Raw genomic sequence first — 17,221 nt, 5'->3', positions numbered from 1 at the left:
AATGTTCGTCTGACATGTTCCATACTCGTTTGATTTTGATTATTATCTCCAGATATTCTTGGCAGAAATACTTCCTCTCTTCAACATGTCTGTGATCCTAAGGTGTGGCTCCTAAGAACTCCACTACTTTCTCCAGGTCTTGTTTTTATTTCTGATCCAGTCTCCAGTTTGCATCTGTAAACACCTATTTGCATCAGTCTGTCTTTCCATAGACTTTACATTTGTGCTTCCTTGAAGTTTTGCATCGTTTTTCAATCGAACTTAAAGAAGAGCTTTGAGTGTTCAAACTCGCCCTGAAGTCCAGACAGAGTTCAAAGCCTCCCAACTATTTCTGCACGCCCAAACATGCAGCGCTGAAGCATTAAATCCTCAGTTATGCTACACGGCTTCAGAAGTGTTGACGTGATTATGTGAAATTAGTCAGCAGTGAGAAATCCAGTCAGAGCCATGTCACTATGTTTGACGAGGTGCGATCATCCAGCGATGTGTTAAGTGATAAACTTGTTCATTTGGTTTTTGTGTGAAATCAATATCTCATTTTCTTTTTACCTTTTGCCTCCTTCCTCACCAGTTTGCAGCACACCTGGAGGCTGTGTGTGTGTGTGTGTGTGTGTGTGTGTGTGTGTGTGTGTGTGTGTGTGTGTGTGTGTGTGTGTGTGTGTGTGTGTGTGTGTGTGTGTGTGTGTGTGTGTGTGTGTGTGTGTGTGTGTGTGTGTGTGTGTGTGTGTGTGTGTGTGTGTGTGTGTGTGTGTTCATTTAGGGTGCAGTATGGTTTTTTTCAGGCGTTAATGTCTCCTGTGGGGCCGGCATCGACGAATGGATCCGTACGTTGTGTTTATTACACGTCTGTGTGGTCGTTGTTGCTTTCAGGGAGGAGGTTCAGCGTATTCCAGCTGAACCTCATTATCATCATTATGCTGAACATTAATCACATCAGCCAATCAGCATGCACGCACTGTGTGACGTCACACTCCTCGTCTTCTTTGCAACGATGAAGCGCTCTGTCGCCATCATCACCGTGACAACGATGAAAGTTTCATTTCACTTTAAAGACTGAAAGAACTCAACAAACACTTTCACTTTCGTGTGTGTGTGTGTGTGTGTGTGTGTGTGTGTGTGTGTGTGTGTGTGTGTGTGTGTGTGTGTGTGTGTGTGTGTGTGTGTGTGTGTGTGTGTGTGTGTGTGTGTGTGTGTGTGTGTGTGTGTGTGTGTGTGTGTGTGTGTGTGTGTGTGTGTGGTCGACACTCACACCACTATGACTGTTAGTCAGATCACAGACAATAAGCAGCTCTCCTCTCACTCTTCACTCTCTCTCTCTCTCTCTCTCTCTCTCTCTCTCTCTCTCTCTCTCTCTCTCTCTCTCTCTCTCTCTCTCTCTCTCTCTCTCTCTCTCTCTCTCTCTCTTCCTACTTATAGAAACAGAGTGGGTTCACTGAGTGGGAGTTTTTTTTTTTTTTTTTTTGGAAAAGATACTCTGCTGACTCTGCTGGACGAAACAAAGAGAGAGAGACTGAAGAGGCCGAGCTGCCCTCTCAAATATGAGCTGATCCATGAGATACGTCCAACCTGAGGGGGAATATTTGTGCGTTTTGTTTTTGATTTGAACCGGGTTAAAATAATCTTATTAGCTCTCGTGACGACTTTTGAAGTAGTCACATTTAAAAGCTTTTTTTTTACTGGCCTGCTGAAGAATTTAAAAACCAGTTTGGTTGTATTGTGAGCGCTAAGTCTGTGCGTCACGATCAGGGCCTGAGCACGGACACTAAATGTTCAGCCTCTTCGTTTATTTGGGGTCCAAACGTGTTTGTTAGGCTGCACAGTGAACACAGCTGACTGCACGTGGCCTTGTGTCCACGTGCTCCGGCTCTTCTTCCACACAGGGAAGTTTGCATGAAGAGTTTTGTGCGCTGAGAAGAAAAGCGTCGCGCGTCCCTCCACAACAGTCCGTTAAAAACGTCCCTCTGTGTGGCCGACGCGGCTCCGTTACTGTGCGTTTGATATTTGAGAGAGTTTCAGAGGGGATGTGGGATCTTACATTTGGAAAAGAGAGCCGGTGACGTCAACGGAGCCTTTCTGAAAAGTTTTAAGATTTTTAACTTGAGCGCTCGGAGAAAAAACCCACCGGGCTTTTCTCCAAGCAACTGCTCTCTTCCACTTTGTGCTGAGGAAACGACACACACACACGCGGTGTGTACTTCTAGAGGTGTGACATCCCTTTTTATTGGAAGACACGTCGAGCTGAAGTTGTTTCGTTGGCTTGTTGTCTTTGATTTGGGAAACTCTCTGACGGAGCGAGCCGCTTCAAATTGAATTGAATCCGCTCCAGTTTAATTTAGTTCAGAAATAGGAGCGTTTGAGAAAACGGTGGGTGGATGAAGGGATGAAGATGATTGAGCGGAGAGGTGGAGGAGGTTGAGTCGGGGAAGGAGAGAGAGAGGATGTGTGAAGGAGAGAGGATGATGAAGAGGAGGAGGAGGAGGATGAGCGGAGAAGCCAAGGCCTTTGGGCAAAGCCAAGAACGCCTACAGATGCTCTCTCCTTCACCCTCCTCCTTTTCTCTTTCTCTCTTTATCTGTCCTCGTCTCTCTCTCAGCCCTTTGTCCTCTCTTTCATCTGCACTCTCTCTCTTTTTCTCTTCCACCTCTCTCTCTCATCTAACTTTCCCTCCTTTGTCTTCCTCCTCCTCCTCCTCCTCCTCCTCCCTCAGAGGAGAGTAATGTAGGCCAACAGAGGAGTGAAGTTAAGGGCACGCCCGCTCACTCTGCAAACACACACACACACGCACACACCTTCACCTTCTCAATCGAAGGATAAATCACCACGTGCACGTGTTGCACGTAGAAATGTTGAGATAGAGATCTGAACTTTCAGTCCCGTCATGCAGGGAGGCAGATTAGAAAACGAGCAGAGCAGAAAAGAAAAGCAACAAGACGTGATCTGCGTCCCAAGTCAGATTTATATCGGCCGTATTCACGTGACGATGACGTCTCGATGACAAATCGAGAACGGGCTGGGCTGGTGGAGATGCTGTGCATGATCCCGTGTTTGGAAGAGCGCGGCCGATAAATCTATTTCTACAGTTAGAACGTAGATTTAAGCTAAGAAAGATATCAGCAGATAAATCGCCATTAAGGTTTTTTTTTGTTTTTTTTTCTCCCAATATCATTATCAGCCCCAAAAATCTGTCCGGCCTTAGTATTCAGTCATTAACTGGATGGACTTTCAACCTCATGATGGGTCATCAAAGTAAGTTCCTAAAGGGCCTGAATGCCAGTCTATCCAATGGCTGCTGAGCACTGGAGAAGTTACACTTCCCCCCTCTGGGAATGACAGAGGACGGCCAAGCGCCATCATGACAGAATTCAGTGGATATACTGTGTGGAGCTTGTTCGCTGCATTTAATTGGCTCCTGCTTTCCATACATTTAAAATTTGATTGACAGGCGTCGGTGCATGCTTGCTGCGAAAGCAGACAGGAATTATTACTCAGTGATATCTGCAGTATGGAAGAAGAACTCGAGCGTGAATTCAGAGCAGAGTGGGTGAAATGACATGCATGTTTTTGAGAGATTTTTATAAATAGAGGGAGGAAGGTCAGAGGGAAAGAGTCAGACTTCCTGGATCCAGACTCACAACCGGACACACACACACACACACACACACACACACACACACACACACACACACACACACACACACACACAATACAACACAACACAAGCAACAAAAATGGAACATTTTTGTATTTCCTTCACATTGTTGTCAGTCTCGACTCCAACTAAAGAATTATTCAATGGAAGAGAAGTGTTACAGACATCAGGAAACGGGTCAAATATGTCCCATTAAATTCTCCAAAAGCAAAATGACAATCCTCAGATTGTTTTATATTGGAGGCGTGGCCTAATGGAGGTTTGTTTTGGTTTCATGCTGGTGCTCGAGGGCGACATCTACTGGATCAGAAAGTCTCACATTCCTCCTGTGAAGACGTGAATAAACAACGATCCAAACAGGTGTCGATGATCAGTCACAGCTCGTTTGTTGTTCATCTCTCTTTACCTCCACGTCTTCATGTTTCATCACTTTTCTTGTTTTCCGTGTTTCTCTGGGAGCGTTTGGTTCTTTGCATGTAAAACGTTCACGTTTTCACAAGAACTGACTGCTCTCCAGAAGTGTGTGTGTGTGTGTGTGTGTGTGTGTGTGTGTGTGTGTGTGTGTGTGTGTGTGTGTGTGTGTGTGTGTGTGTGTGTGTGTGTGTGTGTGTGTGTGTGTGTGTGTGTGTGTGTGTGTGTGTGTGTGTGTGTGTGTGTGTGTGTGTGTGTGTGTGTGTGTGTGTGTGTGTGTGAGGAGACGGTGATCTAATAAGAGTTGATGGTGTACCCGGCTGCAGCTGCTCTCACACACCCACACACTGTCAGAGACGCGCAGAGAGGAGACGAGCGGCCTATAATTAAATATATTTTACTTTATTAAAGCAGAGAGCGAAAAAAAAAAAAAAAGAAGTTCAGTCACGATCACGCTCGGTTAGCATTTTTTATTTTAGCACAGACGGGGAAATGTAGCATCAATAAAATGCTTCACAAATATTTGTGTTTTAAAGTTTCACGATGACGTCACACCTTCACTCAGAAGCATTCATGTTTGGTACAAAGGTTAACCATGGATTCATTTGAAGCATCAAAAACAAACAATAGCGGCGCCAGATAGCCTAGCCTAGCCTAGCTTAGCCTATGTGCGCCCCATGTACGGAGGGCCTCGAACCATCCCCAACCTTCTGCTCTCAACATTTCCCAGCTCTCTTCAGCTGTCCGACAAAAAAACCCACAAAACAATAACCTCTTCTGACTTTAGTCTGAATGTTTTTTTTTGGTGACCGAGTAAAGTAAAGCTTCTGCGTCCAGAAATAGTTTTGCAGAAGTCGCACCAGTTGCTTAAAAAAAGAAAAAGTTTTCATTCAGTGAAGTGTGAACGTTTCTTCTTGTGATATAAACAACGTGCTGCATCGTGAAACCCCGAAATAACTGAAGACGGCGGCTCACCCTGCAGGCAAAAGATAGATTTAAAGGACGTTATTGTTCGACGTTATTTTCAACCACAGCTTCTCTTCCTTTCAGAGTTAGCAACATGTGAGCGTTTAAAGTCGCACGGAAAGTTAAATAAATATGAAAGGAAAAACGCCCTATCAGTCCTTACCTAACAGGCATAATAACTTCCATCTAACATTTTACCTTATGAAATGCATTAAAGGCCTGTTTAGATTCAGGTGATGCTTCATCACACAGCGAGGCGAGGCATTTAACGAGTTGTGCAACTATTTAAAGCAGCTCCCGGGCCGACTGATCAATCTCAGTCTACGCTCGCTTTGCAGAGATTGACCAGTGTAGCATGTTGCTAATGTTCATGGAAAGTTTCTCCTTTGCACAAAATGGAAACTATTGAGATATCCGACACACCGAGAGGCAATTATTCCAATTACTAGCAGAATCCAGGACACTCCAGAGCAGCATGTCAGAATTGATCTCATTCGGTGTGCATGTGGCGGGTCAGAGTCCTGCTCCTGATCCCAGACTGTGTGTCTCCTGCACATCTGCTTTGTAACCTTTGCTCTTCATGCAGCTCGTGGTCAAGACTGAACATGTTCTCCGTCATGTCTCCTCTTATTCAGCTCACATCAGGACCACATCTGACTCTGAGTCTTCTGTCCGTGTTTATTTATCTGGACGTATAAGTGGGGCCAATCGTGCTGCTTTCATGTCCCCACAGGTGCATCACGTGTTTGCTTTGGTCGATAATAAGCTTGGCTCAGTGGGGGGGGGGGGGGCAGGAGGGGCTGCTGGGTAAAAAAAACAAAACAAAACAAACAGCAACATTCATCACTGGTAGCTTAGCTGGTTGTTGCCCTGCAGCAGACGTTTGTGACAAACAGACTGGGAGGAAGACACACACACACTCACACACACACCTACACACACACACACACACACACACACTCACACACACCTACACACACACACACACACACACACACACACACACACACACACGGGGAGGAATGCTGCTGCACGCTCAGATAAAAACAGGGAAGGAAGTCTGAGTGCGGTTGCCATGACTACCACACCCTTCACACCCTGCCCCCCCCCCCCCACACACACACACACACACACTTTTTTTTCAACACGTCAACACACACTGACCCCACGCCAGACAGGACCAAAAAAAAAGAAAAAAAAGGCGGATGAGATGGATTGGGAGACGTTTCGAGATGATCTCTGAGCGCGTGTGTGCAGATAAGAAGTTGCGCCGCCGCCACCGCGCAGAATGACAATTAATTAGCACGCGAGAGGCGCTCTGTGAGCTCACTGTGCTAACGTGTGTGTCGATTTCTTCCTGCTATTGTCACTTGTGGCATGTGTGCAGGCATGTTCCTGTGTGTCGTCGTGGACTCGGGGTCAGAATGAGGCTGAATCTCGCAGCTCTTCGTCGACAGAGGATCAACCTGCGTGAGAGTTATTTTTTTAAATTTAAAGCAGAGATGAAACAGAAGTTTACATCTCCCTCTGTAACCCCAAAGATGCCTTTTTCCTCTCCTGACTGTGTCTTACTACTCAAGCAAAAATAATCCATCCCATTCAATCCATTTATAGAATCGTAAAGATGGAAGATAATCCTTAAAGTCCAGCAGCAGATTTTAACGCCACGGGACGAGAATCAACCAGCGTTGACACATTTCCTCTTGCTCAGATAAACCGTTTCACCGTTCACGTTGCAGCATGCAGGAACTTGCGATCGCTTCATATTTGCCAACTCTGTGTGTTGCTGCATGACGTTACACTGACCAGAAGTTCCTCTTTTTTTTTTATCAGTTCATGACCCCGTGTGATGTCTCTGAAGGGGCTTTAAAAAACAAAGATGAGGTGGCGATGCACTTTCAGTTTTAGGTTTGTTACAAGTGACGGCTGATTTTTATGTGCCGCTTAAACCGTCTTTGTCCTCCCTCGTAAAGTGTGTTTTTGTGTGTGTTTGCATATGGTGATGGACCTTTATCCATCACAGTCCATTACCTGAGGCACTGCACACACACACACACACACACACACACGCACACACACACGTAGAACACACTCTGGGCATGCTGTGTCACCAGCGGCAACGAGCGATCCTTTCACTCTGACCCACATAGAGAGATAGAGAGAGATAGAGAGAGAGAGAGAGAGAGAGGGGGGGGATGAAAGGAGGGAGAGAAACTGGGGAGAGAGATAAAGAAGCAGAAGTGGAGCAACAGAAGAAAAGATCGAGCGGTTGAGAGATGGCGCTCCTCGAGTGGACGACGTGCTGACTGAGGCTTCAAGTGTCCTTTACTGTCAGCGTTAATGTTTGAGCTCGCTCTAAAAGCTGCTTTTACCTCTGTGTGTGTGTGTGTGTGTGTGTGCGTGTGTGTGTGATCTCTCGAGTGTCTGGCTCAAATGTCTGCTGTCGTTTCTCGGCTGGTCGTGATGAACGTCGATGTCAGCGGCGTCGTCGTCACCTGTGGGACTGACACGATGCGTCAGCGGCCTCTCAGCTGCAAACGCTGCGAGTGACACAGGCTGTAGAAGCTGGAGGTCAAAGGTCAGCATAGACAAATAGACAGATGGATACTCTATTGAGAATCACTGTGATGATTTGATGTGCAGACTGTGTTTAACTTGGGCTCAGAGTTTTGTAAACAGATGAAGCATCGCCTTGTTGTCGGCATGAAGAGAACATTTATGTGTCGCTAACTCAATCTGGGAATGTGTTACACTGCAGCACAAGTGACCGTTCACACTTTCTCTGTGTGCTTAAAAGCACAAATCACGGTTTCAGGAGTATTGATTCTCAAACTCTGTTTTTTGTTTGCAAGCAGAGAGTTAAAATCCACAGGAAGAGATTGTTCTCCGTGCAAGAACCAACGTCCTCCATCAGCGGAGCAGCACATCTTTGTGGACCTCAAATCCTCCTTTCAGTGAATCCTGTGATCAGCTGACCGCCTCTCTGAATACCACTGATAACGTGTGTGTGTGTGTGTGTGTGTGTGTGTGTGTGTGTGTGTGTGTGTGTGCGTCTCAGGTTGCCTTTGCCAGGTTATCTCTCTTACGTAATGATCCAAAAATAGAACGGATTCACCTGTACGGGAATGAAGGAGGAAAGGAGACTGCTAGTTTACTGCAAACAGTCTCATCCTAAATAATCAACTCTTTAATGTTCTTGTTTTTTCTTTTCTTCATTTCAATATTTTTTTTTTTTTTTTTTTTTAAAGGTTTATTTTTGGCCTTTTTGCCTTTATTGATAGGAAAGTGGATAGAGTCGGAAAGGGGGAGAGAGTGGGGAGAGACATGCGGGAAATGGGCCACAGGCCGGACGCGAACCCGGGCCGCCCGCGCGCGAGGACTGAGCCTCAATACGTGGGGTCGCGCGCACTGCCGCTGCTTCATTTCAATATTTAATAAATAAATTTAACGTTTCAGTTCATTATGCAGTTCAGAAACTTTCCTCCACATAAAACAAACTTCATCCACCGTGCAAACATGAACGCTGTGAGGAGACGTCTCTTCGTTTCTGAAACATTCGCCTCATCATCGCACTTTGACGGAAATCAGAAAAATTCAACAAAAAGTACGGCTTGGTTGTCAAACATAACGTTTTAATCTACAATACACACACACACACACACACACACACACACACACACACACACACACACACACACACACACACACACACACACACACACACACACACACAGTATTGATCCTCACTTTATTTCACTGTTCCCTCCAGTTAGGATCTTCTCTTACCACCTTCTTTTACCTTCCTCAAACACGAGCTGATCCCTAAACTGTAACTTTTTACTTCCCACTGAAAGCTCAGCAGAGTAACAACACACACACACACACACACACACACACACACACACACACACACACACACACACACACACACACACACACTGTGTGACTCAGTACAGAGCTCAGATGTCTGGTGTCAGGTCTCTGTTGCCCATCACGGCGATCGGCGTAATTACCTGAGCGTGCTGCGAGTGTGGGGGGAAATAAGTGCCGGACCGGGTGATTCATTCTGCTCCGGAGGAAATCCAAAGATATCAGCAGCAGAATTAGCGAGAGAAGCTCTCAGAGTAACCATGATAAACGTGGGAGCGGGCAGACGGAGAGGACGGAGAGGGAGGGGGAAGAAGGTGCGATGGTTTCACCGGCTTCTCGGCTACAGGTGAGCTGAACAAACCCGAGTGGAACCTGACTTTATTCTCTGTTTGTGAAACTAAATGAGGTCTCGACAGCCTCAGTGTGAGGCTGGAGGTGATTGGCTCTGGATGTTATGAGCTGTAGAAGTGTGAGGCTGGAGGTGATTGGCTCTGGATGTTATGAGCTGTAGAAGTGTGAGGCTGGAGGTGATTGGCTCTGGATGTTATGAGCTGTAGAAGTGTGAGGCTGGAGGTGATTGGCTCTGGATGTTATGAGCTGTAGAAGTGTGAGGCTGGAGGTGATTGGCTCTGGATGTTATGAGCTGTAGAAGTGTGAGGCTGGAGGTGATTGGCTCTGGATGTTATGAGCTGTTGAGGACAAATGGAGACAGCTGTTAGCGGGGAGCTAGCAGGTGTTGGATTAGCATGTTTTAGCTGCAGATTTAACTCTGACTGGTTTCCCACTGTGGAAGCTGATTCCTTTCCTTTTGTTCGATCAATGTGCAACATGTTCTCAGCCCAAAGTTTGTTTCGTGCTCGTTCTCTCCAGAAGTGACACAATGACCACCGAGCGTTTTTTTTCTTCTTCTTTGCTCCAGCGTCTTCCTTCGATTGTTTTCATCGAGCAGAGAGCGTTCGCAGCAGTCGGCAGCCGCCTGGAGAAAAAGTGCAGCATCCATCATCCGAGTGCTCCGCCCCTTTTCTCCGAGCGCCCTAACTTATCAGCAAGGCGACGTTGACGCTCTTTTTTTCATTTCCGTTTGACGTTCCTCGCAGTCCTGCCGCCGACAGATCGTGTCATGCACCCACAATCCTCTTTGCTCCGCCTCCGATCGGGAAATAAAAACGATCTCTAACATGAAAACATGAAGCGGAAAGTAACGGGCGCCGTGTCGGTCACACAGCGGTTGTGTCAACAGACGGTTGTCATGGAGACAGAAATGACACTAAATGCTGCACTCACAGCTCATAGTTTGAAGCACAGCTGCCATGTTTGACAAATCTTGGGGCTGAAATTCTTCGTCATACGTTGATGGGACACGCTCAGAGGAGCCAGCTGGTCTCTTCATGTAGATTGAAGTTAACTTTGAATAAACATTTTCCTGCAGAGAGAAAAAGCAGCTTCACACTAAACCCACACTGGTGCAGTTGTGCCTCTTTTGTCAAACAACTTCTCCCACATAATCACAACATCTTCTGCTTCGCCAGGCAGAGGACGTTCAATTTCGATTCCTCCCACTCGCAGCTGCCTTTTTTTTCTTCTTCTTCTTCTTTCTTTTATTTGTCGTGGCTCTTACTTTTTGTTCTCGCTTATCTTTAATCAACGCCGCCGCCGCGGCCGCTGCCTCGTCATGGTGGAACCCGGGGAAAAGACGGTATCGAAGGAGCAGCACGAGCGTTGAAGGAACGGTTCTCAATGTTTTCACTCATGACTCCCGCATAGGATCTGTATTTACAAACAGCTGACCAATCACAGACAGGATTGGCCTCGGTGTGTTTGCACTGAAATTAAAACTCTAACAGCATTTGCCTTCTACTGTAAAGTTACTGAAATACACACACACACACACACACAAACACACACACACCAGATTCTCTACCAATATAATTACTGGATGAGCTGCCGATGCTCCCGCTGTGCAGTTGGCATAGCAACGCTGACAACCCACCTCTGCTGGAGGAGGAGGAGGAGGAGGAGGAGGTGAGGGAGGAAGAGTAGAAAAAAGAGAGAGGATTAAAAAAAAGAAGAGCAGGAATGGAAAAGGAGGAGCAACAAGAGAAAAGAGGGAGATTAGAGGAGGTGGAGGATCTGACGGAGCTGAAGGCAGGGACGCTGTGAAGACAGTGGAGGAGGAGGAGGAGAGTGGAGGAGGAAGAGGAGGACGATTAGTTCCAGAGATAGAAAAAAGAGGAAGGGTCCAGATGAAGAGAAGAAGAGGAGGGAGGCAGGATGATAAAGAGAGAGAGGGAGTAGGTGGTGTTAGAGCGAGCAGCAGAGAGCAGCTGCATTCAGCTCGTCTGTGCGCGTTTGAATTCAATGTGTAGAGCGAAGGTTTAAGCAGTCTCTCGCTCTCATACCTGACTGATATAAACGTGACAAACCACTTCCATGACAACCTCTACAAACATCCCATTCCACGACTTCAACAGACTCCAATCCTTGTCAAGTCCTTATTTATAGAAAACACTGAGATTCTGTTTTATAGCATCAAAATCAAACTTCCACTTTATTACTATCTCAGAGGAAATTGCTTCTGCAGCCGGTCTCGATGCCGCAGGAAGGACTTCATCTGACGTCCTTCTGGGAAAATGAGGAGACGTGTCCTTTGACCTGAGAGCACGAAGATCTGTGTGAAGGGTTTCATGTAATCACAGCACAGTGATGTTTAGTGCTTTGAAGGGGGGTCCTCGAAACACGGGGGGGGGAACAATATTCAATAATACTAACAGAGTGAGAACGGCTAATAGATGCCTGTTTTTTTTTAAATGCTACTTGTTGCTATGGTGATCCTTCAACATCTGTATGTCCTCATGTTTAAATGTCTTCAACATCTGTATGTCCTCATGTTTAAATGTCTTCAACATCTGTATGTCCTCATGTTCAAATGTCTTCATCTGTATGTCCTAATGTTTAAATGTCTTCAACATCTGTATGTCCTCATGTTTAAATGTCTTCAACATCTGTACGTCCTCATGTTTAAATGTCTTCAACATCTGTATGTCCTCGTGTTTAAATGTCTTCAACATCTGTATGTCCTCATGGTCAAATGTCTTCAACATCTGAACGTCCTCATGTTTAAATGTCTTCAACATCTGTATGTCCTCATGTTTAAATGTCTTCAACATCTGTATGTCCTCATGTTTAAATGTCTTCAACATCTGTATGTCCTCATGTTTAAATGTCTTCAACATCTGTATGTCCTCATGTTCAAATGTCTTCAACATCTGAACGTCCTCATGTTTAAATGTCTTCAACATCTGTATGTCCTCATGTTTAAATGTCTTCAACATCTGTAAGTCCTCATGTTTAAACGTCTTCAACATCTGTATGTCCTCATGTTTAAATGTCTTCAACATCTGTATGTCCTCATGTTTAAATGTCTTCAACATCTGTATGTCCTCATGTTTAAATGTCTTCAACATCTGTATGTCCTCATGTTTAAACGTCTTCAACATCTGTATGTCCTCATGTTTAAATGTCTTCAACATCTGTATGTCCTCATGTTTAAATGTCTTCAACATCTGTACGTCCTCATGTTTAAATGTCTTCAACATCTGTATGTCCTCATGTTTAAATGTCTTCAACATCTGTATGTCCTCATGTTTAAATGTCTTCAACATCTGTATGTCCTCATGTTTAAATGTCTTCAACATCTGTATGTCCTAATGTTTAAATGTCTTCAACATCTGTATGTCCTCATGTTTAAACGTCTTCAACATCTGTATGTCCTCATGTTTAAATGTCTTCAACATCTGTATGTCCTCATGTTTAAATGTCTTCAACATCTGTACGTCCTCATGTTTAAATGTCTTCAACATCTGTATGTCCTCATGTTTAAATGTCTTCAACATCTGTACGTCCTCATGTTTAAATGTCTTCAACATCTGTATGTCCTCATGTTTAAACGTCTTCAACATCTGTATGTCCTCATGTTTAAACGTCTTCAACATCTGTATGTCCTCATGGTCAAATGTCTTCAACATCTGAACGTCCTCATGTTTAAATGTCTTCAACATCTGTATGTCCTCATGTTTAAATGTCTTCAACATCTGTATGTCCTCATGTTTAAATGTCTTCACTGGTTATCGTTGGCTGATGTGATTGTTCTTTCAGGAGGTTTTTCGGCTTTGTTTGTTTATTTGAATTCTTTTAAACGTGTATATTTTTAGAGTGCAGCGTATTTAACTACTTAAAATAACTCTCAGGCAACGTGTGTGTGTGTGTGTGTGTGTGTGTTTGTGTTTGTGTGTGTATTTTAGGAGGCAGCCTTAATGCCTGTGATCCTGCCTGCTTTTAGTAGATTAGGGCTCACTCAAATGTAATGGTGCCCACGACCTCTCGATGAGAGCGTCTGTGTGTTTCTGTCAGCGTGTGTGTGTGTGTGTGTGTGTGTGTGTCACTCTGCATCGACGTGTGTATCCATTTACCTTGATTCATGTTGAGTACAGTGATGCTGCCGAGCTCTGGCTTTCACTCTCTGCCTGTTTGACACCAATCGCTCAACAGATACTCACTTTACTGCATCATCTCATTATGCTCTCACTCACACACTAACACACACACACACACACACACACACACACACACACACACACACACACACACACACACACACACTCATATATGGAATCAATTTAAAATGATCCCGAAGGCTCAACGCTCACAGCACAAAGTACAAGCAGTGTGTTCAAAGTAAAGGTGTGGAGCTGAGGGTCCTGTCGGTTCTGTTTCGGTGCCGTTGGTCACTCCGTCGTGAGCTGTTTGGATCAAACACTTTGATTCCAGTGAAGTCTGACTTCTGCCTCACACAGTGGATATCACACATTCACTTTCTGCCGTTGGTTTCACTTCAAGTGGTTTCAATAAAAACGGTCTCGCTGCCCGAGTCACTTCCCCGAACGCACTCAGGTTGCCGTGTCCTCAAATATCAGCGCGTCACTTCACCGCGACGCCTTATTTAACCTGAAGAAGTATTTACATTGATAAGAATCTAGTCATGAGGTTATCAAATGTGTGTGTGTATGTGTGTGTGTGTGTGTGTGTGTGTGTGTGTGTGTGTTGTCCCCTGCCCTTTGTAGCATATGTCCAGTCACCATACGTCCTTGCATTTGTTCTGTTGTTGTCGCCCACGCAAAAGCTATTTTTAGCCCTCAAGCCGGTGAGGACACGTACATGCATATACCGTGTGTGTGTGTGTGTGTGTGTCAGGGTGTGTCATCAGGTTACAGTCTGTGTGTGTGTGTGTGTGTGTGTGTGTGTGTGTGTGTGTAAGTGGACTCCTCTTTGTCCTGGTTGACAATTTTAGACAGACGGCCACTGAAACTTTCAACAGGTGATGTCAGCTGCTGTGTGCGACCTTTCTCACTGACAGGTAGACTGACACACGTCACACACACACACACACACACACACACACACACACACACACACACACACACACACACACACACACACATATTCATTCATTCATTCACATAATTACCAAGGAAATATAAACGTCAGAGTCCAGATCCAGAAAAGAGTAGAACAGTGTTTGAAGGATTAAAAAAAACCCGCTCTTTTAGTGAAAAATATTCTTTTTTAGTTTTTTTTTTTTTTTTACAAAAAATGTAAAATCTTCCACGTGCTTCTCTCTTTTATCGAAACAATCCAAACATTGTCTGGACTTTCTCTTCAGCGTGATTAAAGACAAAGAGAACCACGTTGGACTCCAGGCGCTGGATCATAGTTGGAAGTGAAATGTTCATTTATGATTTATACAGATTTCTTCTCATTAAAGATCTTTAATGCAAACGCACACACAGCAGCTGCTCTCACTCAACCTTCTTGAGGACAAAATACGTCTCATGCGTGTGCAGCCATCTTGAGTCTTTGCAGTCGGGTCCGAGGATCAGAACTCAAGCAACACAGGAAGTGAGGTGACTGGAGGCTGCAGGTCGCTGTCGTCCTTAAAGCTTTGAATCAGAGCTGCAGCTCAGTTCCTGCCACCTGTCCGGTGAAAATCCAAACACAGAGAAGTAGAGAGATATTTTGAGGACGTATAATGTGAAGTGGAAGGATTACAGGGCGAGAGAAAACATGAAGAGAGAGAGAGAGAGAGACGAATGCTGAGTCATCCTCTGACAGAACAGATCTGTCTCCGTCTCTCTCTCGTCACCCCAAAGTGCTGCTGGCAGTCTCTCAGCCAAGCTGTTCCCACTTCTTCTCCACCGAATGTCTGCAGCTGAACCCGCCGAAATGTGCTCTCACAACATGAATAATTAAGTCTAATGCTTAATCATACTCCGATCCAGTTCTGTCTGCGATGTCGCCGCTCTGTGGTGAGAGAGACGGGTGACGGGGATGATTTTGGTACGACTGATGTCTCCTCACGGACGGACTCTGATTGTTAAGAATTGTTTGTTTGTTGTGTTTTTAGGAAAGCGATCTCCCGTTCAGGCCTCCAGCACCTCGGCCCACCTCAACCATCGCTGCCTCCTGCGTCCAACGGGCCCAACAAGGAGCTCCGAACCTTCGTGGACTGGACGGTCAGACATGCAGAAACACGTTCTGTTTCACACACGCACTAACTTTCAAACAAATGTCATGCACAAAAAGACTGTTCTCCACGTCTGCATTGTCCTTATACTGAGCGGCTGAGTCACTGAATGACATTTGGATTTTTTTGTTCTTGCTGACAGATTTGTTAACAGATTTTTGTTTCAGCAGCCGTATGTTCATGTGGAAGTGAAGAGAAGCGTTCTTTTTGAGTGTCCACAACCAAAAATGGCGAAGGAAGTTTTAAGTGACAGGATGCGACTTTTTCATGGTTTGATTTCAGAGGACTTAATGGATCTCTTTTTTTCTTTTTTATGTTTAAAAAATCTCTTCTGCTTTTGAAATGCCGCAAAAGTCCGATGGTTTTGAAAAATGCCGAATAGATAAAGAAGTGTTCTGATAAATGTCGTGATTCATCTCTGCAAAGTAGAAAGGAAGTCATGAAGTGCATCAGAAAACCTCATTTCCATTGAAATGGGCCCAAACAAAAAAACAAAAACCCAGGACATTTCTAAAGCCAGTCCACTTTAATAACCCAGCATGCAAAACAAAGCACGTCCACGCCGGCTGCTCTCTTCACCTCAACCTCATTTCTTCAGTTACTTTCAATCTTGCGATGATAAAAAACTGAATCCCTGCATTATCCACAAGGTCGCCATTTCAGCAGAAGAAAAAGGTCAAATCTATGGTGAAGTTTGACAGGAAACATTTCCCAAAGAAAGTTACAGACTGTATTTACTCAAATCTTTTGCTCCTCTCTAACCTCCTACACCGAAGCCTCTCTGTCTCCCGTGTCGACGCCTCAGAGAAAAGGCTCTTAGACGCTTTAGAACAAACTAGTTAGTCAGAAGTGAGAAATGTGTGAAGTCAGGATGTATTCAGGTTGGGAAAGATTCCAATACTCAGAAAATATCCGCTTGCAATTATTAGAGCACATTGAAGGCAGGGTTGGTGATTTTCAAAAAAACAAGCATGATTTTGAAAGTGGCGTTCCCTCAGTGCTCCGTTTGCACGGATGACGGATTTTCTTTGTTCCTTTTTCAGAGAACATTTTCAATTTCAACCAAAATCTTAAAAAGTGGATCCGGAAAAAATGACCAACCTTGTCTTTAATAGACAAACCTATTATTATTTAAACAGTGGAAACATCCAAGTGTAAGCTGGTTGATTTGGAACAGGTCAGGAGTCACAGTTCATACTGTAGTTTGTAGATATGATTTGATATGATTTAGACACACATGATGAGATAAACACAGACATTAATTGAATTTGTGTACTTCATTGTTACACATTCCTGATCCTGCTTTTCCAGCCTGTTTCTGACGGGATTAGTTATGAGTATCAGATCAGTGCATCCCTCACAATCTGTCTTTTTGATCTATCTTAAAAAACATCTAATTTACTGTTAAAACTGACTCAGTCACAGTCTGGAGGTTTGGAATAACAACCACCATCTTTTAGCTGCTCGACAATGAGCCAGACGGAAGACAGGAAAGGAAAGGCACGCTTCAAAAAGACAAGATCGACTGTGACAGACGGCGGATTTTTCCTCAGAATCATCAGCGTAGGTACATTTTCAATTTTGGAGCCGGCAAAGCTGAGAGAGCACGACAAACAAAAAAGAGTCGTGTGTGTTTCAGAAAACAGCGTCCAGAACACAAGAGTCTGAATTCAACTCTCAAAAATCCTTCAAATCTCTCCGTCCCTTTGAAGAGGTGTCTTTAACTCTTTAATGAATCACACACT

At 44.6% G+C, this 17,221-nt stretch overlaps 1 protein-coding gene across 1 annotated transcript in view; it reads left to right on the top strand.

The window, feature by feature from the left end:
• The window catches only part of dgki (diacylglycerol kinase, iota), a 56,116-nt gene that overhangs the window by 14,112 nt on the left and 24,783 nt on the right, over positions 1-17,221 (top strand). The window contains exon 2 of the mRNA XM_079335233.1: positions 15,357-15,465. Coding sequence (XP_079191359.1) covers positions 15,357-15,465 — 109 coding nt within the window. The remainder of the gene's footprint in view (positions 1-15,356; positions 15,466-17,221) is intronic.

Source organism: Symphodus melops, assembly GCF_947650265.1.
Source record: "Symphodus melops genome assembly, chromosome: 22".
Taxonomy (NCBI): domain Eukaryota; kingdom Metazoa; phylum Chordata; class Actinopteri; order Labriformes; family Labridae; genus Symphodus; species Symphodus melops.
This window is presented reverse-complemented; position numbering and strand designations above follow the sequence as displayed.